We start from the raw sequence: 27,261 nt of genomic DNA, 5'->3' as shown, positions 1-27,261 counted from the left end.
GTTCAATATATTTATTACTTACTGATAATATAATATGCATTTTATGTTAATAAATTATTTAAAACTGAGGGAATAATGATTTGGGACATTATACCTATCTATCTGAGGTAGGCTACAAATTAAGGGACAAAATTTTAAGGTATTGGGTTAGATATGAAAATGATACAATACTTCATTATCAGTATCAATATATTGTATATTTTGATATACACATATGACTTGTATATCTTTAATTACTTTATATATATATACATATATATAACTACACACACATATTTATGTATTCATTCATTCATTGATTTATATAGGCATTCTCCCCAAGGCCATTACCATTAAATCACACATTATATCTCCCTTAATCTTCAAAAGAACCTTAGGAGATAGGTATTATTATTACCCACATTTTACAAATGAGGAAACCATCTGCAGTCACAAAGTTAGTAAATCAGACATAATAGAAGCTTAATACATATTTGGTAAACATATGCATATGAAAATTCAATCCTTAATGGTAGATAGAGAGTCAGACGTGTACAACAGTTCATCTGCACACTGAGTATAAGCCTTTTAGAACCTGTTTTAGAAACCTCTGTGCCAAAAGTCCTATGAAAACTGAGCAAGAACCCAGATATCCTTTCGCTTCTCATATAGATGCAAGAAGCCTTAGTTTTCAAAAATGAATACTAAAATATAGATTCCACAGTCAAACCCCAGGCTTTCTGAATTAGAATCCATGCTAGTGAGGCCTCGAATTTGTTTATCTTTTAAAAAGCTTCTTAAGTAATTCATATGAATTTCAAGTATGAATTCCAAGTATAGAAACTACTGGATCTCATTCCTCATGTTTGAGATTTAATGAGTGTGGGTCTTCCTGGTGCTCCATAAAAAGGGCAGACAAAGAGGCTGCATGGACAGAGCAGGTGTGTTCCCAGTTACTGTTTCCTTTCTCAGAGGCTAAGAGGCAGCCATACAACAGAATATGGTGACTTAGGTCTCAGGCTCTGATACAGACAGAACTGTTGAATTTTAGCTGAGCCACTGCTAGTTTGTTAAGTGGGGCAAGTTGCTTGATGCTTTAAAAGCCATATGCCTTTTCTGTAGAATAAGAATGATGACATTCCTTGTCTCATGGTAGGTGCTGGGGTGTTGTGGGAATTAAATAAAAACAATATATTCCTTACTGTATGACACAAGGTCTGATACCTAAAAAGCATACTACATCTCTTACCATTATTGAAGCATCAGAAAGTATTAGAGAGCAGAAAGGAGTCAGAGCTCTGACTGTCAGTGTGTCTTATTTTCCCAGGTTCGTTTATTTATCTTAAATTATTATTGTTCTAGGATAACCTCCCCCTCTCCCATTAAAGCTCTGAGTAATCTCATACTTCTTAATGATGTCCTTTCCATGTGGGGGAAAAAACTTAAAAAAAATTTTTCTGTGCTATTTCTATCTAAAACTATGACAATTTGACCCCCTCAGAGCTAATTCTAGAGTGTGTATACTGCAAATAAACTGATTTAGCTCAGGAATATTGAAAGCAAATATGGTGTAGTATTTTAAAATAAAAATTTTTACAGATGCATGATATGATTGGATTGTACCACTAGTAATCATATAATGCACCATGCAAAGTACAATTCATAGACCTAGCTTTAAATTCGATTCTAATAAGTAAACGGATTTGATCCTGTTGGGGGGAAAGTTGAAGCACTAATCCAATCACTAATCCGATCTTCATTGCCATAAAAATTAAGGCCCGTCTACTTCCTTGGTACTAATGATGAGGCTAAATAGTGTATATATTTTTATTTACGTATTCAATAATACGATGCTCTGTTCAGTGAATGATGTTATTCTGCCACTTGGTGGTGCTTGCCAGTTTCAGAATTTGTTTCTTGGTGGCACTGTAACACTAAGTACAAAGTAAGCTGAACAAAATCACAGCATTCCTATTGGAAAGGCTTTGCTTCAAACTGTTTAATAATTTAAAGAACCTCTGTGGAAGCAACTGCTTTTGTTAACTAGTCACAACCAGTAATTAACTCCTTTGGAGTTTTAAGTTACTTTGGGCAAAATGTCTTAGGAAGAGTACATATTATTAGAAAGCATGCCAAAAACTTACTTAGCAGAGAATTCAATAACAGTTTTACTCAGCTAAGAGGTTCCGTAAAATTCTACTGCTATAGCCAAGCACTGATACCCTAGCAGGTCCTGTTTCATTATCATAATTCCTGCATAAACACTTTTAAGGACTTTGCCTTCAGTTTCAAGCATGACTTATTTTCATAAGCCTGATTAGTTACCACACCAGCCTTGCTATGGAAAATGACATGTCCTCACTTTGAACTGGGGAGTTGTTAAATCCTGATCTACATTAGGCGTGTATTTATGTTGCCCTCTCTGCTGAAAGAGTGCAGCGAAAAGACATCTCTGATTCCTTGTTTTTGCCATATCGGCTGTCAGCTCTATCTAATGGGCATTCCGTTTCCTTGAAGAATTTAGCTGCACTGTCTAGAAGCCGATTTTCTGATGCCTCCAACCTCTGGTCAAATTGATCTGTTTTAATGGAGTCTTCGTCGGTGAGGAGCGCGATGCCACCGACTAGAATGCTGGGATCTGCTGCTTAATTGCCAGGAGCTAGAGACACAGAGATTCAGGAATCTTTGGAGGTGGGCGGGGGGATGGGGGGGAACCTCCGGGCGGAGGCGGAGATATAAGATAAAGAGATGGGTTTCACACAGGAAAAAAAAAAAAGATTTCTTTGAGGCACTGAGGTGCTGCACGATCACATCTCTCAAAGGAGAAGTTAAAAAGCAAGGAAGTGGGAGCAGTTTGGAGGTTAAAGTACTTAAAAAGATAGCTTGGGTATAGTTTGTGTTTCTGGTGGAGCCTGCAAAGGATAGATAGTCCCTGTTTTCAAAGGGTATTGGTTCCTCCGTTAAGTGATTGGGAATGGACGCTAATTGCCTGTGAGATGCTATCACGCAATGTTCTTCTAATTTCAAGGGACACAGGAGAGGGAGAAAGGCAAGATTTAAAAAGAAAAATAAGGAGGAGATGAGGGCTCTTGAAATAAAGGAAAGAAAGAAAAACAGAAAGAAGAAAGAGGAAGGAAGGGAGGGAGGGAGGAAGGGAGAGAGGGAGGGAGGGAGGGAGGGGAAGGAAGGAGGGGAGGAAGGGAGAGAGGGGGGATAGAGAAAGGAGGGTACGGGAAGAGAAGGAAAAAAAAATCCTGAATCACAGAACAATCACACAGCATAGAAGACACTGAATAATCACATAGAAAACTCATCCAAAACACTGTGCAACAACGACCCGGGTCACGAGAGAAAGATGCTCCTCTCCATCCGTGTCCCGGGAAGCTCTGGGTCCCGTTCGTTACTAGAGACTAAAATACCATAAGGCTAAAGAGTGTTGTCTAACTGCGTGAAGAATGCAGCAGACGGAAGGCGGGTCCTATTACGCCGTTTGCCAGGCGCTGGCTGGGGCCAAAGAAGAAAAGGCGCAGAACAAGAGACTTGCCGAGTGAGACCTTCTTGCCTCGCCCACGTCTCTGGCGATCCGGCAGAGACCCGCGTAAAGCTCCCAGGGCCACAACCCGCGCCGCCAAAGAGAGCCGCTCTTCTCAGACGCCGCTTCTCGGCGGATGCGCCCGGCAACCCGCCGAGGCTGATGCAGAGCAGCCTTCCTGCCACTCTCTGACCACTTGTCCAGACCACATCTAACCTTCGAAACACATTTGCCCGCACCTCCCAGGCAGCCAGCCGCACAAATAGGCTCCCGGCTGGAGACGAATGTTTGGTGGGGAGAGGGCTTCAAACCTCCCACTCCTCGGTCTGATTCTGGGTTGTGAGGGGCCAGGGAGGGGAGGGGAGAGAGAGAGAGAGAGCGGAGAGAGAGCCTGGCTGGCTGGTTGAGCCCGCTCGTTGAGCAGCCTGAGGTTCGCAGGCTCCTGTGGGAACTGCTGCTTCTTTCAGGCCAGCCAGAGCTGTACTCACACCACCGCCTCTCACCCTCTCCTGCTTCCTGCTGCTCCCTAGAGAAACGTCCGTGGGCTCTCCGCGGCGATATTCCCAGCTGCATGCCGTTAGAGCCAGGCGGCGCGCTCCCGCACGCTAGAGCGCCGGGCGCCAGCAGGACGCCCTCTCTTCTGTGCCCTCTTTCCCCTCTCCTCCCTGCTGCGACCGCTCCTCAGCCACCTCCACCCTCACCAGCTCCAGCTCAGAGAGACGCCACCCAGCCGCGGCGGGCGCTCGCCGCCCGGGGTCACGCACGGAAGAGGGGCGCGAGATCTGACCCAGCGCTCGGTAGGGGGCGTCCTGCGGCGGAGAGTGAAAGGGCAGGTGGTATTTAAAGGTGTGGGAGTCGCCCGCTCTGAAGCCCGCGATTCTCACTTGAGCCATCCCCGCCTAGCCCCACTCGGGCCAGCGCCTGGTGAGCTAGCCCATCTGTGGCGTCGGCCGTCGTCTCCTCCTAGCACCTCCTCGCCGACCCCTCCCTCCGGGACCTGCATCCCGCTCCGCCAATCAACACCCGACTGCCTCTTCCCACGTGATCCCGGGCGGGCTAAGGACCTGCTGCTTCCCAAACGCCAGAGGGATGCGGGCGGCAGAGCGCGAGAGGCGGCTGCTAGGCTGCTGGGCGCTTTGACTCTCCCTCCACCCAGCCCCCTTGGGCTCCTCTCCTCTTCCCTCTGGACTCCGGTCTCCTCCTGCTGCCCCGGCTTGCCAGAGCCCTCTGCTTATGGCAGCAGCTTACCTCGTCTCCGGTGCGGCTTTTCGGTGCACGACCCTCTCGCTCCCGGGGCTGAGCCGGGTCACTGGATGTTGCTGAAACTCTGGAGATCATGCGCGGGTTTGGCTGCTGCTTCCCCGTCAGGTGCCACTGCCGCCGCCGCCGCCTCTGCTGCCGCTGTCCGCGGGATGCTCAGTAGCCCGCTGCCTGACCCCCGCGATCTTGTGTTCTTCGGAAGCCGTTTGCTGCTGCAGAGTTGCGCGAACTAGTCATGGTGCTGTGGGAGTCCCCGCGGCAGTGCAGCAGCTGGACACTTTGCGAGGGCTTTTGCTGGCTGCTGCTGCTGCCTGTAATGCTACTTATCGTAGCCCGCCCGGTGAAGCTCGCAGCTTTCCCTACCTCCTTAAGTGATTGCCAAACGCCCACCGGCTGGAACTGCTCTGGTAAGTCCAGAACCCCAGCCCCCGACCCCTTAACCCCTCAGAGGAAACGCGCGTTTCCAGTACAGACCAACCTCCCCAAGTGCGTCTCCCCAAGCCCCTCGACTCCAACCGCTCCAAACCGACCTCCACCCAGAGGAGCACAGAGAACTGTTCCAGGCCGCTAAGGAAGGGGGCGGGGGTCCTGGGGAGGACAGAAAGTGCAGGTGTAGGAACCTTTGCGTCCTTGCACTTAAACTGGAGCTGCGGAGATTTTAAGAAATATTAAACGGGATGGTTTTGTGGATTCACTGAAAAGAGCACCAATCCTTGGGCAAACATTAAAACAGAACCTTTTCTGTCACTAAAGAAAAAAGTCTAGCAAAAAAGAGAGAGAAATAAGTTTATGAGAAAGAACGAGGGAGAAAGCAATAAATCAAATGGTGACTGCAGGGGAAACACTGATTACTGGCAAAAGTACCATGAGGGTGCACTTGTCTGGCATTCAAGACCAGGTCACAGAAATTCTAAAGGAGCTTGTGTTTCAAGAGATTCAGTTACTCTCTCTCTCTGCCTCTCTCTCTCTGTCTCTGTGTGTCTCTCTCTCTGTCTCTCTCCACACACACACACAAACATGCATACACATCCTCCTTCTCTAGCTGGCTGCAAAAGACGTTGTTTTTGCATCCCCGAATTGCCTCTCTCTTGCCTCCCTCCCCAAGCTCCTAGATGGTCGAAGGAAGTTGAGACAAGAACCATTCGCCCGTCTACCAGGCCGGACTGTGCATGACCAAGGCCGGGCAGGCTCACGCGTAGGCGGGCGGAGGGCAAAACTGACCCCACTGGGCGCTGACTCCTCCATTTTTGGGCAGGCTTCCTTGGAGTGCGTCAGGCGCTCTTCTTGCTTGCTCGGGTCCCTTCCGAGTCTGAACGCGAGAGCTTGGCAAGCTTTGCTGTGCTGAAGCCTCCTAATTAAATAGGGCCCGAGGATGGGAGTTGCTGCACTGTCCGAGTAGCTTCGCATTTCAGTATGACAGCCCATAGTATACCGGCGGGATTGTGGTGTGATTTCACTGGCATTTTAAACTGCATTAACATGCCTGGGTATTGTCCCCAAGGTCTGGTCTGTTCTAGTTTTAGCAAGTGTGTATGTAATTTTTCATCTTCTGTATATATAATTCCACGGAAGTTGAATCTAGCTCTGAATAAAGTGGCTTTCGGGGATGTGTGTGAGCTGAAGTGTATGTAACTTTGGAGAAGAGGGAATGACCAACTGTAACTTATAGGATAAAAGAATATGTCGTCCTGGGTAGTTACTGATGTAAATTCCACAAGGAAAATTATTATACATTATTGTAGTTTGCACTTTTTAAAGACAAGATGAGATTTGCAACCTTGTTAGATTTGGGTCAATATATTGCCCTTTCTAAATTGCAATTTCTAAATTTGGCATTTTTATAAAACTCAGCATGTTTTCTTTAACTTATTCGTGGCTCATGCATGCATATATGTTATTTTGGATAGACTAAGTTCCACTTTGCAGGTACCTAATCACTTTTTAGGTGCTTTATCATAGGAATATTAAGTAACCTGCAAAATCAATTGTTTGGAATGTTGATAGCTTTGTAGCCCCACATGACTAGTTTGTTTCATCCCTAACTATGGTACTGTTTTAGGAACCAACTAACTTAAATATGAAATTGGGGTTGACAATCAAGAAATTCATTATTACCAGATATCTTATATGCAGAAACTAAAGAAAATAAACTGGTTTTCCAGGCAGATTGTCAAGAACCTGGCACCCTTTTTTACCCCTGTTAACTTGGAGGTGATCAATCTTCATTTGAGCCAGACAGACCATCAGAGAAAACACTGTGCCTGTTTATCTTTATTATTAGGGCTTTGTTTCCTCTTTGTCTGGAAAAATTCCAAATAAGGGGTTGTTGCAGACCTTAAAGCAAAAGAATGATTAAAGATAAAGAAATGGTAAACGGCATTCTGAGACCATCACCAGCTCTTTTCTAAACTGTGAAGTTTGGGGGTCATAAACTGTAGTCTACTTAATGAGAAAATAATAAGGAAGCTAAGAAGCAAGTGTCAAATATTCATCCACCACTGCCAGTATTAACCCAAGCTAAAATAAAAGAGCATTATCAAAAAAGCATATTAAAAGACAACTGACTAGAAAAGAATAGTGAAAAAAAGAAACTAACATTAATCACTTAATTAGAATTTTTTTAGGTTGTCAGTAAAGAATGACCTTGCAGTACAGCTGTGGTTGTTGGAATTAAAATTTAGGGCAGTTCTTTTAAAGCTTCAAGATATTTCTTGTTTTGTTCAAGTCTATAACATTTAATGACTGGTGTGTTCTCTTTAAATTTGAGGTTATGATGACAGAGAAAATGATCTCTTCCTCTGTGACACCAACACCTGTAAATTTGATGGGGAATGTTTAAGAATTGGAGACACTGTGACATGCGTCTGTCAGTTCAAGGTAAGAAGTCTGGTATTTGCATCTTCTAATTCATTAATGAGACGACAAAGCAGAGATCTTCTTTTACAGCCCATCACTTGGCAATTTATAGCTATGCAAGCTAAGAGGAAAGCTGGCACCAAACAAAAGTACTGGCAAGAGAGCCAACTGATGTCAAAAAGGCACAGCTTTTTGGAGAAATGTATGTGCCACAGTTATAAATGCCACTGGAGGTAGAAAGCTTCAGGTTGTTCTTTTGGTGTGTCAAAGGAAAATTATGTTTCTGTGCCCCTTCTAACATGCATGCTATAAGTCAACTACTGGGGATAATAGTCAAAATCATTGCTGGATTAGAAGTGTGGATTTATACTTTTGTTTATTTTTTTGATTGGGGCTATCTTCTTTCGGTCATATTTCTCTGTTTTAATGGTCTTGGGTTTTATTATCCTGGCAATCTGGTTAAGTTTTTAAATGAACTCCTTATCAATGTGACTTTAAAACTACTATGCTAGTTTGGAAATCACAGCACTTATTAATATTTGTCAACTTTTCATGGATACCACATTCAGTTACAACTGAATCTCCCAGGAATCCAAAAGAGTGCAAATAGACAAAAGTTATTTCATAAACATGAGGAAGATGTTCTTTTGTCTCATGTTAAAAAAATAAATAAAAATTGAAAGAAAGAGCGATTGCAGTTGTGGTATTATCAAAACTAGGTTATTAGTATTTATTAAAGATAGAACTCAGTGTCATTATTATAGTCATCATCTAACAAATGCTTTCTACCATGTGAAGTATAAGCCTTTTTTTCTCTCAATATGTTTTTATAATTCAAGTATTAGAGATGCGGTACTGATATCTTACGTTCACCTTTGAGTGTTGTTGAATTACTTTTTAAAATACACATCAAATCTAACAAACGGTTCAACTAGAAAATATTCCCATTAATGAAAGTATATACCGGGGATAAGGGAAAATTTTTCCAAGATTGTAAGCAAAACTTTAAAAAAAAATTAAAAAGGCTATAAAACAAATAAAATATTAGAACTTAAATTCTGGTCTAAAATTTGTTATAGTACAATTGTCTCTCAGTATCCATGGGGATTGGTTTCAGGACCACCACAAATACCAAAATCCAAGGATGCTCAAGTCCCTTATATAAAATTATGTAGAATTTATATATAACCTATGCATATCCTCCTGTATACTTTGTCATCTCTAGATTACTTATAATACAATGTATATGCAATGTAAACATTGTAAATACAATGTAAATGCTATGTAAGTGGAAAATTTAAGTTTTGCTTTTTGGAATTCTCTGGAATTTTTTTTTCGCGAATATTTTCTATCTGAAGTTGGTTGAATCTGCGGATTTGGAACCCCCAAATTTGGAGGACCAACTGTATGTAATATTTAGAATTGCTGATGAAATTTAAATATTTTAGGTTAAGTTCAACCTCCCAGTGAGAAAAAGAAGGGAATTCACATTTAAATATGGTTTTGAATGGCTTATGGTTAAGCTAGAAACTTCTTGGACATTTTTTTCTTCCTAAGAAAAGTAATAAACAGCTGATATTTGTAAAGTGCACCACCACCTGGTGGGTAAGTATTGCTGTGCCCAGGTTACAGTCATTAGACCATACGATAGTGTTGGAAATATTAATGCATATTTAATATTCATGCAACACCAATTTCTAAGGTCTCTAGCCATACTGAACAACGTAATTATGTTCTTTCAGTGAACTACTTGAGAGAGATGGAGCATAAGAACTCTGCAAGTCATACTTCATACAAACATTAACTAAGGGGAAAATATAGTTGGATAAATCATTAGTTAAAGGCCCACAGGATTTTGTGGATTTTTCCCTTTTCAGTTTGTAATTCCCAGAAATTTTTCTTCTTTTCGTAACCATGGGTAGACATAAGAAGTGAACTCATATACAGTATAAAATGAACCAAGAAGAATGTTCCTCGAATGGAAAGCCATAATTATAACAAGATTCACCAAGAGAAAAAAAAAAATGAGGAGTTCACAAAATTCTAAATGGATGCATGCTACTAAAAGAAAATTTATAATTTTCTTATTAAAGAAATTGTGTTTAGTTTTCAGGTTGCACAGAGGGTTTTGGTATAACTTTTATCAACAAAGATATTTATGTTTTTTACGCATTCGGTCAGCCAGTTACATTTGTCATTAATTTAAATAATCGTTGAGTGGTATAGATTGCAGGGGGTAGGGGGAGTGAATGCAAGTTTGAATAAGAAACTAAAATGTAAATTTCCTTTTCCTAATGCCTGTTGCATTTTAAATTTACTACTAGATTACTGCTGCTATTAGTTTGTGTGTTGCAAAGTTGTCAGGAGAAAATAAACATTTCCCTAGTGGAAAATTTAGACTCTGTACATACCAGGAATAGAGAGTGGCAGAATTAAGTTCAAGATCACAAATTGTGAAAGAATAATAGGTATTTTAAGCTAAGAGTATCTTGACTCAGTACTTTCCAATACTTTCAAATGTATTTGAGAATTTTTTGTTTCCCAGTCTGATGAAAAGGCAGATATCCTGAAAAATCTATTTTTCTATATACTGTTCTAAACTAGCTTAGGTCATCTACTCTGTTTCTCCTGCTTTCAGAAACAGGTCCAGATTCTTCTATTCAAAATGGGTGCCAAATGTGGTCTTTCTGGCTGAGAGATAAATTTCAAAGAGAAGTGGGTATATGAGTGTATAATCTATGTTTTGCAGTTTGGATTATAATTGGAGCACTAAGGTGAACAAATATTTATCTTCACTTCTCTTAGATGATTTATGATAAGCATATTCTACCCTTCAAACATGTTATCTCATTTGTTTCTCACAATTGAGTGAGATAATTATTTTCTCCTCCTTTTACAGATAAGGAAATTAAGACCCATAAATATAAATAACTTACCATTAAGTGGTGATCCTAAAGCCAGAACCTAGGTCCTTTGACACCAATCTAATTTTTTCTAGGACATTCTACATGCAAATAAAAACATTATAACAACAACAAAAGTACCAGTTTATTGTAGACAACTCGATATCAAAAGTAGTACAACTAATTCTTGGATGATGATATAAGTTCCAGAAATGGCCTGCAACCTCATGCATCCTACCTTCCTCTCTATATACCAAATGATATCCTGGTCATTCTGGTAAATCAGCTGTGGTTTGAAAATTTAGAGACAGTGGATGGATGAATGGATGGATGGATGGATGGATGGATGGACGGATGGATGAATGGATGGGTGGATGAATAAAAGAAGGAAGGGGGACGAAAAGAAGACACATATGCAGCTATTAATAGCACTGGTCATATCAATTAGTATGTAATGATCAGTGATCACTTTATAATTTAAAAATATGATGAAGCCTTATGTTTTTTAGGTATCATTTAATTCAAATGTGAAATGTTTTCATTTAATAAGCCACACTTTAGATCTGCAATTGTTCCAGTAACTAGGACTGTATAACAAATTGCCCAGAACTTAGTGGCTCAAAACAATGAACATTTATTTTGCTCATGAATCTGCAGTTGGACAGGGCTTAACGGAAGCAGCTCATCTCTGCTCCCCTTGGTGTTAGCTGAGCCGGGGAGGGAACTCAAAGGCTTGTTTCTGTACTCTTCTCAGGACTCTCACTCATATACTGGACTGTCAGCTGGGGACCTTGGTCCTTCTCCATGTGGATCTCTCCATTTGGACTAGTTGGGGCTTCCTCATAGCACAGTGGCTGGGTTTCAATGGCAAGCATCCAGAGAGTGAGAAAGAGCCAGGTAGAGGCTGTATCCTTTAACGACCTAGCCTCAGAAGTCACACAGAGTCACTTTCACCATAGTCACAGGCCTGCCCACTCACTTAAAATCATAAAAAAATTTCCATATGAAAAATTGTAGTCACAGAGAAGTAAAAGTTACCTATGGAATGATCAAAGCGTTGGGACATATGTGGGTTTTTTATCGCTTTCTTTTTTGGAAGAGAAACATGCCATATCCTAAGCCATTATTCCTAAGCCTTTGACAACCAGGAATATAACAGAATTCACTTAACATCTGTGGAGCGCCTTCTATATGCCAGACTCTATGGAAGGTGCTGACAATATATAAAATGTAAGTTATACATAGCTTCTAGTTGCTGAAATCTCAGTTAAAATAAATTCTTATTAACCAAACAAGCAATACATCGTATGAAAAATTTCTCACATAAATTTTTTGTTCATTTGTAGCAAAACAAATTCCATATATTCATTGAATCCACGGGTGTGACGTGTTGCTGCTTTCTTAAGCAATGTGGACATTTTGGAACAAAATCATTCACTGAAAAAACACATATTTGGAAAATAAACTTAAGATATTTAAAACATCTGAAGGAAGCAGAATCACTTTTCCCCTGAGAGGAAGTTTGGACAACACATACATTTATGAGCTTAACCATCTGGCCCTGAGTCTTGTTTTTTCTTTACCAGCCAACTATGTGGCCTTTAGCAAGTCACCTAACATCTGAATCTGTCCCTTCCTCTGAAACTGAGCAGTATTCATAATTACCACTGAAAATTATTTCCAATAATTTGGCATATTTTAATGTAGTAGTTAGCTTATTTTTTTGTACTTAGGGTTAGCCTGTGTTCCTTTATTTTTCTAATTTTAGACATGCATGCTTCAGTGTCGATGTTAGCTGGTAACTCTGCTAGTTAAAATATATATCATGAAAGGCACATAATTTACATTTCTTTTTATAAAAGAGTATTCCAAAGCATTTTGAAACATGACTCTTAATCCTCCCAAATGCCCCAGTTAACCATTTCGAATGGGGGAACTAAGCTATAAGCTTGTTAAACATTTCATTTTTGAGTGATATACACAAGGTCCTACACTAAGGCAGTGAGAGAAATGGCAGAACCTGGGACCAGACTTCCACTCCTGAGCCTTAATGATTTAGAGTGTGCTTCCTCCATGTGTTATTCATTTTAATGAGTGCAAGTCATGGTAGTAAGGGCCAAAAGCATCATGCTGATTATCTACAGTTAAGCTCTTTTCAACTCCATACAAATCTTCCTTTTGGCTTGTGCATAGAACTTGGCAGCTCTGTTTTTAGCACTGTTCACATTTGGCTTACTACATCCTTCAGAAGTGGCATATGAGCGCTTTATCAGTTTATTCGATATTTTAAGATGCATATCCGCATTGTGTACTAGCACTTGACAGAGATAATAAATACTTCCCACCCCTCACTCCTCATCTTCTGACTACATCTGAATAATCTACAGAAGTAGATGAGAAGGATAAATAGAGCAATTCTAGGTATTAGAGAGAAGAAAACATGGGCCCAAGTAATCTACACGCAAAGTATTGTAACCAGGGCTGGAGATGGAGATTAAAAGGTAACCTGGGACAAGAAGCTAGGAACCAAGCATGAGAAGCTAACTAGCCCAGCCGTTCACACTAATTATGACTCTCATCTGCCTACTGAAAAGGTCAGCAAGTCTACCGACTATAATATGTTACCAGCTGGTCACTTCTTTCTTGTCCCTCTTCCATGTCCTCAGATACCATTGTAGTGGTAGTGGGTCCTCATAAATCCTCCCTACATTCTCCTGTCCCTGACACTGAACACAGCCCATTTATCAAGCACCTGTCCATCCACCTGCCTCCCTGGCCATGGTTCTGGCATGAGCACCACCTCTATTTATTTGGTGTCTCTTCAGTATTGCTTATTGGAAAACTCAACTCTTTACTGACATTTTCTTATTGCCTTTTATTTTTCAGTAGTGATAAAGATGTTCAGTTTTATGGTAGGTCAGTTTTTAGGTATATGTATATATTTGGAAAGCTTGTGAAAGACAGCCCTTACACAGGTATCACCTGGTCAGAAGTAAATTGCCTACTGAATTAAAGATCCTCATGAGTGAAAAGTTCCTATCAAAATAGTGTTTTTAAAATATAATAATGTAGATAGACTGAGTCTGGTAGCCGTATAGTGTAACTGTGGAAAGGAATTATTATACAGAACCTTCCAGAATGTCTAGATTATAAATTGTAGAAATAAAGATTTTAAAAATATGGCATATTTAAAATATTTCAATCATTTTAATCATATTTAAATAATTTCTAAATAGATATGATTTAGTATCTAAATTATCTTGTTAGCAATTATGGTGATTATGAGTGTCGTACAATTTGAATTTACTATTAGGAGAATAGTACATAACTATTAGTTAAAAATTATATTTAAGTTTTTCAATAATAGCTGTAGAGTCAGATTCAAAAAACTGTCATTTCAGAGAACACTGTCTTATACCATTTAAAAAATGGTTAGGATGGTTAAGCTATTACAAAAAGGCAATGAACAAGAGCTAAACGGTTGATTGGTAAGGAAGTACAGATATTGTAAGAAAATAAAGAAAATGAATCTCAGGTTTTTATCATCAGATTATAACCATATTGAGAATTTGCTTTTTTGCATAAATCCTTGAGTTGAATTTAACTTTTGATAGAGTTTTAGGTTTATTATCATATATATTAAAACCCTAGCCATCTCACTAAATTATTGGTTTATTTTATATGTGTTATGAATTAGCACATCAAAAATCCAAATATTTTAATAAGAAGTAGAAAACAGAAAAGTGTTTTCACATACATGTATATGTATGATTTGTTTTACTTAGTTTCTGGCATGGGTGAGTATTTATAAATAATTGTCTTGATCATTACATCTGTTATAATTAAACAATGTAGCACATCAGTAGATGATCACATCAGTGGCGTAATTAGCAGGTATAGGACACAGCCAAGTATCTCTAATGCCTTAGAGTGTGATTACATTATCATGAGTACACCCTGTAGGTTGCCTAATTTCCATTGTAAAATGTGTACATTTTTGTAATGAGGTTGTTAAAAATGAACTTTTTGTTTTATGAAATATAGGTTAAGTCATATTTTTGAATAGTCAATCAAGTTTACATATGGTTCAGTAGTTGTTGATTTTTTTTTCTGTATTCCATGGTCTGTTGTTTCTTTCTACACTGTATCTACATCAATATCCAATGGTCTAAAAATATATGAAAAATTAATAATTCAAATGTCTTATCCAAATATTTAGAAATTTGTAAAGATTCAAATTCAACAGAGGAAAAACATACTAAGGAGTAACTGAATTCTTTGGCATTTCAGCTATATACTTCTGCTCCAAACACAGATAGACTCTATTTTTGAATAGCTTGAATACTATAACATGTTCTGATTTTTTTCCACCAAACCATATGGGCCACATATTAGAAAAAAAATTAAATAATATTGATGCATTTGTTGTTATATCTTTTTATTATTGCTTGTCCTATCACTTTGTTGGAATTGCCCGATCAGTTTAGAAGCTCTTTTTCCCCCTATCTGAATCAGATGACTTGACATTGCTTTTGTGTATCTTTGAATGGTGTCCTTACAAGGTCAAAGACTTCCTGGATACAAGGGGGATCACTGAAAATGAAGACAAGTGCTTTCTTTTGTAAATGATGATTTCTGTTCAAGATGTCAGAGGCATGCAGACTCCAGTACTAACCATAGGCTTACATCTGTGTGCTCCCCAGTGCAACAGTGACTATGTGCCTGTGTGTGGCTCCAATGGGGAGAGCTACCAGAATGAGTGTTACCTGCGGCAGGCTGCGTGCAAACAGCAGAGTGAGATACTGGTGGTGTCTGAAGGATCATGTGCCACAGGTATGTATGTGATCCTGAAGACTCCCGAAAACCTTCTGAATGGATTCTGAATCCAAAAACCATGTCTTGCTTTTCACGTTATGGCCTGTTTATCGTTAACCAAATAAACAATCCAGACTATATATTATTAGCTAGACAAGCCTCTTATTCTTTCATACAAAGTATGCATTATTCTATGTCTTTTTACATTTCAAGTCACTTCTGGAAGAAAGATAAATGTACCATAAGAACATTGGTAGATTTTAATATGTATGTTATTTAATGAAGTACAGCCAGCTGAATAACATAATTAGAAACCTAGATTGACTGCTCAGCTTCCAAACATAAGAAACTTATCTATGCATGAATAAAGTTTGTTTTTTTGTTTGATTGATTGTTTGTTTGTAACAATAGGATCGTCTGGTGGAAGGCAATTTGCAGATTTGGGTTTGGAAGTTAAGATGTGTCTAACCTTAGCAGCCCTACAAAATACTCCTCTTAACAGTGAGCTGATTATATTGAAGAATGTATTGGTGATAACATGACTTCTAATGACATCTGTCCTTTCTGACACAGTCAGCCTGGGCTCCCACAAAGCTTTTTAGTTATATTGTACCAAGAATGCTCTAAAGAAAGTAAGGAAGAAGAGTGACTTCATAGGCTCTTTGGTTTTTCAGGTTTTCCTTTTGAGTACAATGGTTATTAGAGCTGAATAGCATTACAGGAAGGAAAAAAAAAAGAGGAATACAGCTCAACTTTTTAAAGCCATGCTGTAAAATGAAGCTGAGTTTTCAGGTTAGGCTTGAAACACTAAAATCACATATATTAAAGAAACTAGTGTCCCTTGATAGTTGTTCTTAATGGCAAATAAACATCTTCCTGGAAAGTAATAATTTCTGAGGAATTAGATGGTATAAGCATATTCATGAAAAATAATATTGATATAAGGACATTCTTCAAAAATGGAAATATAGAATAGTATCAAGAAAGATCTATTTTATTGAAAGTCTCTCTCAGATAACAGGTATTTCTATTCTAGGGAATTATATTTAAAATTATGTGTATGATGGCTGGGGCAGAGTGGTAAATGAGCAAGGGAAAGTCTCATATTCTTTAAAACAGGGGTCCCCAGCCCCTGGGCCACAGACCAGGGGGAGCCAGCGAAGCTTCATCTGCCGCTCCCCGTTGCTCCCCATCGCTTGCATTACCGCCTGAACATCCCCCCCACCCCCATCCGTGAAAAAATTGTCTTCCACAAAACCAGTTCCTGGTGCCGAAAAGGTTGGAGACTTCTGCTTTAAAAGATTATCTTAGGCCTATTGATTGTTAGCAGTTGACAATGTTCCAGGTTGTACTGGTGACTACCGAAGTTTCTAAGAATTAGCAGAAGAGAAAGGTATCATTCCTCATGAACAATGATGTAGGCTTTTTCGTTTGGGTTTTGGTTTTTAAGTAGTCTTTTGTCCTATTTGATTCTTTGCCTCACAATGTGGATGTCCTTCCTGCAAAGGTGATTGGGAGGCAAGTTGGACTGGTGCATCACTTGCTTATTTGCTAGAGCTAACAGATCATTGCCATTCAATCTATGAGTGAGAAGTAATGCATGGAAGTAAGAGCAACATGTGAGGGTTATTAGACCAGGATTGATGTAGGCAAATACTAGAGAGTACTGAGGAATGGATTTGCTTATTCAAGATCACATAGGATATCTGTGTGTCTCTGACAATAGCCAATGAGGAGCAGTGGGCAGTAGTCACAATAAGCAGTCATGAAGTCATAGGTTGGCTAACAATGGTAGCAAAATCCCTCTTTCTTACTTTCCAACCTCCAAGTTCTTGTCAGCACATGCAGTCACATTCTTCTGATTCATTCAGTCTTTCCATTCTAGTCCCTAATGTGTTGGTTGTACTATGAAAATAAACACTTGACTAAGTAGAAAATTTAATCACAACTGAGTAATCCATCCCTAGCTTATTCACAGACTTAGATTTCTGCAGGATTTAATTAGTAAGTTGGTCTTGCTGAATGCATCTTCCATTGACTTGTAAATCTAAAAGTTTTGATCTGGATAATGATGGCGGGACCAAAGTAATTTTGATTAACCAGGTCTGACTGTAAATAAATTGGAGTTCTGACTTTTGTTCTAAAAGAGATTCTTATTCTTTTCTTCATAGATTTTCCTTTTTTTTTTTTTTTTTTTTTTTTGCGGTACGCGGGCCTCTCACTGTTGTGGCCTCTCCCGTTGAGGAGCACAGGCTCCAGCCACGCAGGCTCAGTGGCCATGGCTCACGGGCCCAGCCACTCCGCAGCATGTGGGATCTTCCCGGACCAGGGCACGAACCCGTGTCCCCTGCACTGGCAGGAGGACTCTCAACCACTGAGCCACCAGGGAAGCCCTCCTTTTTTTTTTTTTTTTTAATGCTATTTGACACTGAATGGAGGTGACAAGTTGTGATCTCTAGGAATAAAAGGCAGTAGAAGATAAAACTTTATATTTATTACATTTCATTGAACTTACAAATCATTTTTTGTCTGGAAAATGGTTTCCTATTAGGCAGTCTGCTCAATAGCCTCACTGTCAATTTCACTTTTTTGCCTTATAAGAAATGTATTGACTAGGAGCCCAGATTCAGGTGCAACAGCATGACTTCTTTTCTTAGGTGTTTCTGTCTCACTAATAAGGCTTTAGTAGGCTACTTGTCTCTGGTTTGCAAAGATGATTCATTTTATAGTGAAGAAACCATTAAAGCTTCCCATCACTATTTTATTTTATTTATTTATTATTTTTTTTGTGGTACACGGGCTTCTCACTGTTGTGGCCTCTCCCATTGCGGAGCACAGGCTCTGGATGCGCAGGCTCAGCAACCATGGCTCACGGGCCCAGCCGCTCCACGGCATGTGGGATCTTCCCGGACCGGGGTATGAACCCGTGTCCCCTGCATCGGCAGGCGGACTCTCAACCACTGCGCCACCAGGGAAGCCCCCCATCACTATTTTATAATGATGCCATGGACTTAAGTGACCATTTTTTTTCAGCCTATTCCTCCTTTCTTCACTAGCTACTTAATTTGAGTCAAATCAAACACAAATTGTCTTAAGGATCATGGTCCTTGAATTTTTAGAAACATACATGGGGAATACAAGCCAAAATACTACTGCCATTTTTCTTGATTTTCTCCAGCCATATGTACTTAGCAGAAAACGTATAGATGAATAAGCAAGATGTTCACTCAAAATTTTAACTATTATGTTCTAGACATAGTGATAAGCATTTAAAATGTGCTGTTGTGCAGTTATCCTCAAAATAGTCCAATGAGATAGACATTACTATACCCATAGACTAGAGGACCAATAAGCTTAAGAAGGTTGAATAATGTTCCTTATGTTATCCAATGAGTATGTTTGGAGATTGGAATACATAAGCTTTTATGCATTTTCTCTTATGTGTGTGGAAGTATAGAGAGCTAAACAAGACATGGTTCTTGATTTAAAGACATTTACTCTTAGTGGGAAAGGAATAAGAAACTATACACATTCAACTAAAACACAGGTAGAATGTATTAATGCTGTAATAGTACAACCTGTTATTAGCCTCTGATGATCTGATAAGTAATACTGAATTAAGCTTTCAAATTAATTCAAATAAAGTCAGTTAAAATTCTAGCTGTAAAAAGATACAAAAAGGAGACTTGACAAATATTGACCATTCAACCACTGTCCTGTCCAAAGTGATTGTGCTGTGACTTAGGACTCAGTTCAGTTGACAGGACTATTTTCCTATTATAGAGATGAATGTATCAGCCTTTCTTTATCTGTTACCTTAAAACAATCAAATCATATTATTAGAATCCTTATTTGAGTCTACATTTACTAAGAAGGGTTTTTATTATAAATTGTTTTACCAATTAGCTTGCCTTTAAGGAAAGAATAGCCTGGCCCAGTGACTTGCTTCTTAGTCATGTAAGCAGTTAATGACTTGATGTTCTGATTTAATAAAGGGTTAAACCTTGTGAATTAAGTTAGTCTGGGTCTCCACCAAGGCTGACAATTCAAACTACTGCTCCTTCATGACAGTGCTAATGTCTAACATAATGACAAAGAAAACTACTGGGGAGGCATCCATTCTTCCCTGTGTCAGCCTTCTGTAGATTTTCATACATCATGCCTCTTTCTATGAGTGCCTCTCAACAAAGTGTCATGGAGGCAAACAAGTAGAAGTAGTAGTTTATTTTAATTGGTCTACAACAGCAAACACAAATTCGTAGAAATGACATTTGATATAGGTCATGAACGCTGGTTGAGATTTCAATGTAAACTGAGGACATATCAGACAAAGAATACTAGTATTAGTCTTATTTCCCAGTATTAACATTAAAAATACATAGCCAAATGTATTTAGAATGGAAGGAAGTGGGGAGACAAAAGGAAGATGATGTCTCCACTTAACAGGTGGAAGCAAATGGAAACTCCACGGTCTTGACTCTAAACTAGGAAATTGAGTGTTTCTGGGAAATGAGTTCTCAGAAATTGACAATTTTCAGGAGTTGTAATTGTGTGGGAGGGAGGGGAGAGACGTGGACAAAGAGAAAGGCAGAGGGAGGTTATTGTCTTTTCTGCCAGCATCACCTAGGATATAGCCACTTTTAATCACAAAGGCAAAAGTTAAGCTCACTCTTCCACTGATTTCAAAACTGAAAGATGATTTTGGGTACATATAGACTCATCCACAATTGTGGAATTTGGAAAACATATTATCTCTATATAAAAAGATATTCATTTTAAACTGTTTTTCCCTTTGTAATGCAATGTACAAGAATATAAGCCTTAATTATGTGTTTATTTGCCACAAGTCTTAGACTGTTTAATTTCTAAGTCTCACTGATTGCTATAAGTATCTCATTTTTAATTTTTTGTGTTAAAGGCACCAAATTCATCTTGATTAAAATAAAAATGAGAAGTTTTAACATAGTCAAGTTTAGGAATTATTCCAAAGCTAGATAATACTTTGTTCATGAAGTTTAAGAATGAAAATAATAAGGAATTTATTTTATAAGTTATAGTATAGAAATTAGATTGATGTGAATATGTTTTTCAAATTAAATATTAGTAATTTTTAAAATTATAGTACCATATTAATGGAGAAAATAAACATGAATTTTTTTAAATAAAGTCATACACATTTTTTGGAGATGTTTTTCGAGCAAAAACAAATTATTTCCTTTTTTCCCCCCAGATGCAGGATCAGGATCTGGAGATGGAGGTAGGATTTGCCTTTTTATATATTTGAAGACTTTCATGTGGATATTATTCATGGATATTTACTTATGTGTTGGCCATTACAAATATCTGAGATGAATTCACATTTTGCATTCTAGGAAAGGGAAGACAAAAAAAATCATTCTCCATACTAAGTAAATGTATATACCATGTAAATTATTTGATATATTTATGAATATATCACATTCATTTATGTGTTTGTGTTTGAGTTAACTTTGAGATAAATTTGCATGTCAAACTTCCTAACAGAAGCCTCCAAGCATATTTGGCAGGACAGAAAACTCATGAAAAAATCATGTAAATATTGGGTTTTTAAAATATATAATTACAAGTTGCTGATATTAACACATACATAACTATCATGTATATAAGAACATAATTATCAAATTAATAGTTTGAAACTGAAGGAGCTTTAGTTCATAAAAGTAAAAAAGATAAACTTTAAGCCAGTGAAAATAAGATAGTGTCTTTACTTCTTTGATTAAATTAATCTATAGTTATTTTTACTAAAACAAGACATATGTTTTAATGATTTAGTTGTGCATTTAAAGAAGTATGTAAGATAAGAGACAGGCAGAAACTTTTAAAATTTGATCTGACATGCTTACTGTCAAATAAGATTTTATTTATGGATTGAACCTTCATTGTAAATTTCCCAAACTGCTTTTCCAAATGAAATCCAAACAAGATTCTACCTTTATACACAACAAGAAAAAATAGAAACAACTAAATATAATTTCAACAATAATAATGAAAATAGAATGAGTAAAACATAAACATTCTCTCAAGGCCTTGTATAAAATGATTAAATGTATGTTTCAAGTAAATTTTAGGTTTTAAATGGAGAATTTGATAAAAGATTAGGAAAAGAAGACCTTGGAGTCAGGAAAGTCAGATCTCTACTGCTCACCTTATCTGGTTTGGGCAACACTTTAAAAATTTATTAAGTCACCCTATATAATGAATGAAAGGCTTAACTATTTCAAATAAGCAACACCCAGAGAATAAAATTAGAGCAGCATATTGGAGCACAATTTTTTTTCATAAAGATTAAAACTGAATAGGAGTCAAGATTCAGTACCATGAGAGTATGAATTTATTTCCATGTTATTAGGCATATGACATTAGGCTGTCATTTAATGTTAAGACAGTCTTTTACTATTTCTAATAAATTTTTTTTCACTAGCTGATTAATATAGTATTCCTAAAAAAACTTCCCTAGAAGTTTTGAAAAGAAGAGCTCTAGGCAAATTAAATTTTAAAGAGAAAAAGAAAGGAAAAAAGATAGTTCCTTGAGTAGATATTTCACTATTGGAATATTAAGAAATTAATCAATTTTTTTAAATGTTGATTTTAGAAGGAAGCAGTTCTATGCAAAATTCTATATATTTCCCAGCTGTTTAGTTTTATGTGTAGACTACTTAATTTGGCAGGTACTGTGTTGTTTCAACTGTTCCACTGTTCACACAGTGTCTCATTAATTTTGTAGCATCTTTAAAAACAAAACAGAGTGTCTTCATTGCTCCTTTTGTTAAAGCATCATGGTATACGTTTTTCTGAGTCTTCTCCTCATATCATACATCATTTCTTAATTTTCTTAATAATAAGGTGTAGTGGATTTTCAGACCCTAGTTTCCAGTTTTTTGTTCACTGTAATTAGCACAGGCAATTGACAGTGAAGTCAACCTCACTCTTCCTTGTTGCATTTTATATTGAAATCTTAGGTTCATTATTTTATCTTGTGATCTGAATAAGGTGATTTTTTAGGAAATCATTTTAATTTCATGAATATGACATTTATAACTTAAATTTCATATATTAGTTAGAAACTACTTTCATTTATTTTTTTCTCCTTTTTTATTTTTATTCTTCCTTTCAATTATAGCTTTTTATAGTAACTTGGAGAAAAACAAAAAAAACAAAGCAACTTCTTAAGAGATGATTGCTTTGAGAAGAAAAAAAAGCATATAACCCTTGCTCTGAGAAGAAAAAAAGCATATAACCCATTTAATTCTGAGTTGTATTCTTTTTAAAGAGTTGTTGTTCTGGAAGTTGTGGCAAACGAGTATTTACTCCTAACTGCATGATCCTTTTTCATTTTTAATCAGAGACACAACAGTGTTTTTGTTTTGTTTTTACTGAATTAATTTTTTCTAGTCTATGTGTTACTTTGCTCTGAAATACTAATTGTTTTAATTTTCTGTAATTTTTTTACTCTAATACAAAATGACAAAAACCTTAATAACTAGAACCCCAAAACATAGAGTGACCTGCACAATTCCATTTCACATATCCTTCGGATTGTACATCAAGTACGTTTGACTTGCTACCTCTGCTATACAGAGGATGGACTTGCTCTGTATTCTGACCGAGTTCCTATTACCAAAATATCAGAGGAGCCAGAATCAGTTTCCTTTGAATTAACCAGAAGTGATTGAATTACCTGTGATTGTTTGGTTAATCCAACAATTCTAGCTAGTGATCGTTCTAACTGGTCTCTGTAGGATATATTCTCAATAACGTGTATTTGGTTAATAATTGGAGCATCTTTGCAAGCACTTTGGATGGTTAATGGTTATTTTTCTAATTTCTTTTAACAAAAGTTAATATAATTCCCAAATGGAGTGCACTGATCTGAATAATGAAGTGAACAATTTTATTTGGAAAACACTTATATGTATGACTATCATAAATGATATCATTAAACCTCCAAATCCAAAATCACTTTAAAAACACGTCAATTTTTACTTTTTAGATTGTCCTATATTCTTAAACGAATAAACATTACATTAGCATTGAAGATTAGACCTGATTATTTTAAAAATAATTTAAATTTAGCTTATTTGCACAAGGGCATATCTGTCATTTACTGCACTTGAGGGAACATTTTTACTACAACATAAAAGGGATCTAAATGTTTCATAAAATTTACATTAACTTGTTTGTATACATTTTATAGAGGGTTTAAAAATCTTTAACCATCGATTTGTTTATTCAGATGAAACAATTCAAAGGGCTTATTACTTTACTTAGTAAAATATGTTTACCGTGTCTTCAACATGGTCTGCAAAATGTGCATTCATTCATCAAGGTAATTTGTAGAGTAATAAGAAACAAATACTGCATACAAATCTTAAAGGTTGGCTTTTCCCATTTCAGTGACTGTATCCTCTTCTTTTAGTGTTTAAGAAAACTCATTAATACAAAGAATACTTTTGTATTATTAGTTTTGAACATAAGACCAGCTATTTATGGAATTCTTTGTTTTTAAACAAAAATGTTTAGTTGGAAAGGCATCTACATCAAAAAATCTTTTGGATAGCCTCATACTCGAAAAATCAATTCAGGATAAATTATAACTAATTATATATGCGTCCGATAGGAAGGTAATATGTGGTCATATGTGGACCAAATTCCAAAGAATTTCAGAAAGTAGTAGAAAGAAAGGGGTTGGTGTTTCAAGGACTTATATGTGTGGAGATTGAATGCTGTAAATAAGAAAACAGGTGTGTGTTAATAACATCTTCTCCACCCACAGACTTCCTTAAGCAACAAACACTGCAGTAAGAAAGAAGTATTAAAGGAGCCTCCTTTCAAAATCTAAGGGTGTGTGGGTGATCAAGCGATAGTTTTTAACACCTGCTTTTCTTTCATAGTCTTTCAGTCATATTATAAAGATAAGACCATTAATATTTTCCGTTACTCTTAACAATTATTTCTGGAATAACTAGACTTTTGATAGACCCCTAAAAACAAAAAATAAGTCCAGTAAAATAACAACTATATTTTAACTATTAAAATAATTATAAATATATTATCCTGCTAGAAGTCTGGAAGAATTCACGATTAAATTTTAGTAACATCTTATGGGAAGTTGTATGATAATGTCTGTATAAGTAAAATGTCTCTAAGAGATACAGCATAGATACAGTGGGTATATTTTTAATTCATGAGGTAAAATGAAGCACTGGGCCTACTTATACAACTTATACAATTATATAGTTTTAAGAGAATTCTTTAATAATTAATCTCTTAACTAAGAGATTAATGTCAGATATGTACAGCAACAAATCAAATTAAATTTACATTCATTATTTGTATAAAGTCTGATTTTTATTTTAATAATCCAGATAATTGTTATTACAATGACTTTAACGCACAGAATCGGTTATAGTATGTTTCTATTTAATGCAAAATTGTCCTGTGCAAATTATCTTTGTATAATATTACTTGTATGTACATAATTAAGACATTTATTTCATATATACTTTGGATAGAACAAGAAATATTTACATTGCAACAAACTCTCAACCCTAGGCTGTTTCTGATAGGTAGATTGCTAAAAACTAGAAAACAGTATTGTAACAAGTTTGAGAACTTAAATTATTTTTAAAAAATTCTTTCTAATTTTCTAATGTGCATTGTTTCTAATGTGGATTTGATGCTATTCAGAAATTAAGTCAAATTGAACAAGCCTCCTATAACCTGAGGACCATGGTAAGGTTTCTGGAGCTGTAAAGCTGAATATGACACAGTTCTTTACATTCAAGGAGATTTACATGTAAATTCTTTTCTTATCACACAATGGGAAAATTATGATTCTAATTAACAAAAGAGAAATAATCCCCTGTAGAAATAAATTGTTAAGTATACTATAAATAACAAGGAATTGAATATTCATTCCATAAAATATTCTTATATCAGGCTAAGTAATGTTTTCTTCCATGTTGCTATACCCATTCCCTTTCCTGACCTCGATCCGTACCTTCTCCACCTTACTGTCATGGTCAAGTTCTGGCAAGCACAATGTACCTCACCATGTATTTTCTCCATTGGGTACACATTACAGCCAAAGTCTGACAGGCATCAGTTATAAGCAACTTCATCTGAAATACTGATTCAACTAAAAAATTCTACCACGTATGAAAGGTTTGAGATTTTTTCAGGGCAATACATACGGGGAGGAAGCAGAAACTATCCTTGCGTTTGCTGTCCTACACCTTAGAGCTACTCTTCTGCCTGGAGATGAGTTTATAGATACCTGAACCACAGTTGAAATTTATCTCAGGTTTTCATGGAGTAGAATCCATTTTGCTTTCTCTATACCTCAAAGAGAAACAATATTGTGATGTAGTAATGAAATAGAGGTAGGATGAATGAAGATAATGGAAACTGAAATTGGAAAAATATAAAGGTAGGATGAATGAAGATAATAGAACATGAAATTGGAAAAATATAAAAGAAGGAGGGAAACAGTGAGAATGATGGAAACTGAAAAGGGAGGAGAAGAAGCCTTTGTTACCAACATGGCTGTACTTTGTCTTCACACATAACTACCATCTTAAAAGTAACATTTTTTTCCCAGTAGAATGGTAATAATTGATTGAATTTCCAGGGAAGATTGCTTGGGAATGTGAAATGGATACCGCAAACATTTTTTTCTGAATCACCCATTTGGGTTTTTAAAGACCATATCTAGGAAAATAAATGTAATCATTGTGTGCAGTGTGGTAGACATGGCTTTGGGTGAAGAATCAGGTAATTTGTATTCTAGATTTTTAATTGGCTTGAAGGATGCCTATTTGATTTTACTCTCAAGCTCCTTAGAGATTCATTTACTTTATTGGTAAAGGAGAATAATATCTGCTTATAGTAAAGATGGTTATAATAAACTAAAACTTATAATAAACAAAGAACTTGGAATCCAAAAAATGAAATTAAAAGAATTTGTTCCCTTTGCTCTTTTTTCCCATTTACTCTAAGAATATAATTTCTCTGAAGGGTTTAATTAGAAATTTGGATCTTTAAATTAGTGATTTTTAAGTTCATGGTCTAAAGTACTGATGCTGAGATAATAAGAACTCTACAAATCCAACCACAGTATTTAGAGGAGATAGCTAGCTCTGCACCTTGAAGGGGACTGAAATCATAGTGTTGATATGAAAGGAACTGCAGTCCTATAAGATAAATAAGAAATAAGGGATAACGTTTTAAAATTCAAAACAGTAAATAATTCTTAAAACTACAATGGCAGGCATATTGCTTCCATAGAAATCTAAAAAAGAAGAAATGGGAGGGATTCACAATTTGAGGGATTCAGTATACTTACAAGGAAGACTTTTCATCAGGATGCTAAGCATTGCAGAGCTCTTCTAAGGGAATTTGAACTTTTTAGAAAGATTCTTTTAAAATAGATGGAAAGATTTTATTATCATTCTGCTTGATGTCAGAGCATGAATTAGATAAATCCATAAGGATGCCTAACTCAGGTATAATTGTTTGTAAAATGCTCTATGGTTTATAAAAAGCACTATCATAACATTAACTTATTTAATCACAACAGCAATCTTTGGATGTGTGGATGATAATCAGAAAAAAAATAGCATTTTACCCACAATGCCAACAACAGTACATATGTTAACTAAGCCAGTCCTTGAATTTTAAGAAGGAAGGAGACTATAGTCTACAAGATTACCCTACCTCTTGCAGTAGCTGTTTGCAACGTCTATATCAGACAGATCCCATAGTCTGTGGTTTATAGAAATCATAAATCCTATCAACAATCATATGAGATTCATTATGCCATCTTCTTACCCCCTTCCCACTCTCATTTTTATTTCTGAAACCATCTATTCTATTCAG

The 27,261-nt window shown here is 36.9% G+C and overlaps 1 protein-coding gene across 1 annotated transcript in view; it reads left to right on the top strand.

Annotated features, from left to right (window-relative positions):
- Positions 1-5,006: 5,006 nt before the first annotated feature.
- Positions 5,007-27,261, top strand: part of TMEFF2 (transmembrane protein with EGF like and two follistatin like domains 2) — a gene marked incomplete at both ends in the record, with an annotated part of 248,249 nt that continues 225,994 nt past the window's right edge. The window contains 4 exons of the mRNA XM_082841099.1: positions 5,007-5,178; positions 7,539-7,648; positions 15,234-15,363; positions 20,576-20,602. Coding sequence (XP_082697225.1) covers positions 5,007-5,178; positions 7,539-7,648; positions 15,234-15,363; positions 20,576-20,602 — 439 coding nt within the window. The remainder of the gene's footprint in view (positions 5,179-7,538; positions 7,649-15,233; positions 15,364-20,575; positions 20,603-27,261) is intronic.

This window comes from Leucopleurus acutus (genome assembly GCF_964270905.1).
Source record: "Leucopleurus acutus genome assembly, chromosome: 6".
Lineage (NCBI taxonomy): Eukaryota > Metazoa > Chordata > Mammalia > Artiodactyla > Delphinidae > Leucopleurus > Leucopleurus acutus.
Note: the sequence above shows the minus strand (reverse complement) of the source record. Positions and strands in the feature narration are given on the sequence as shown.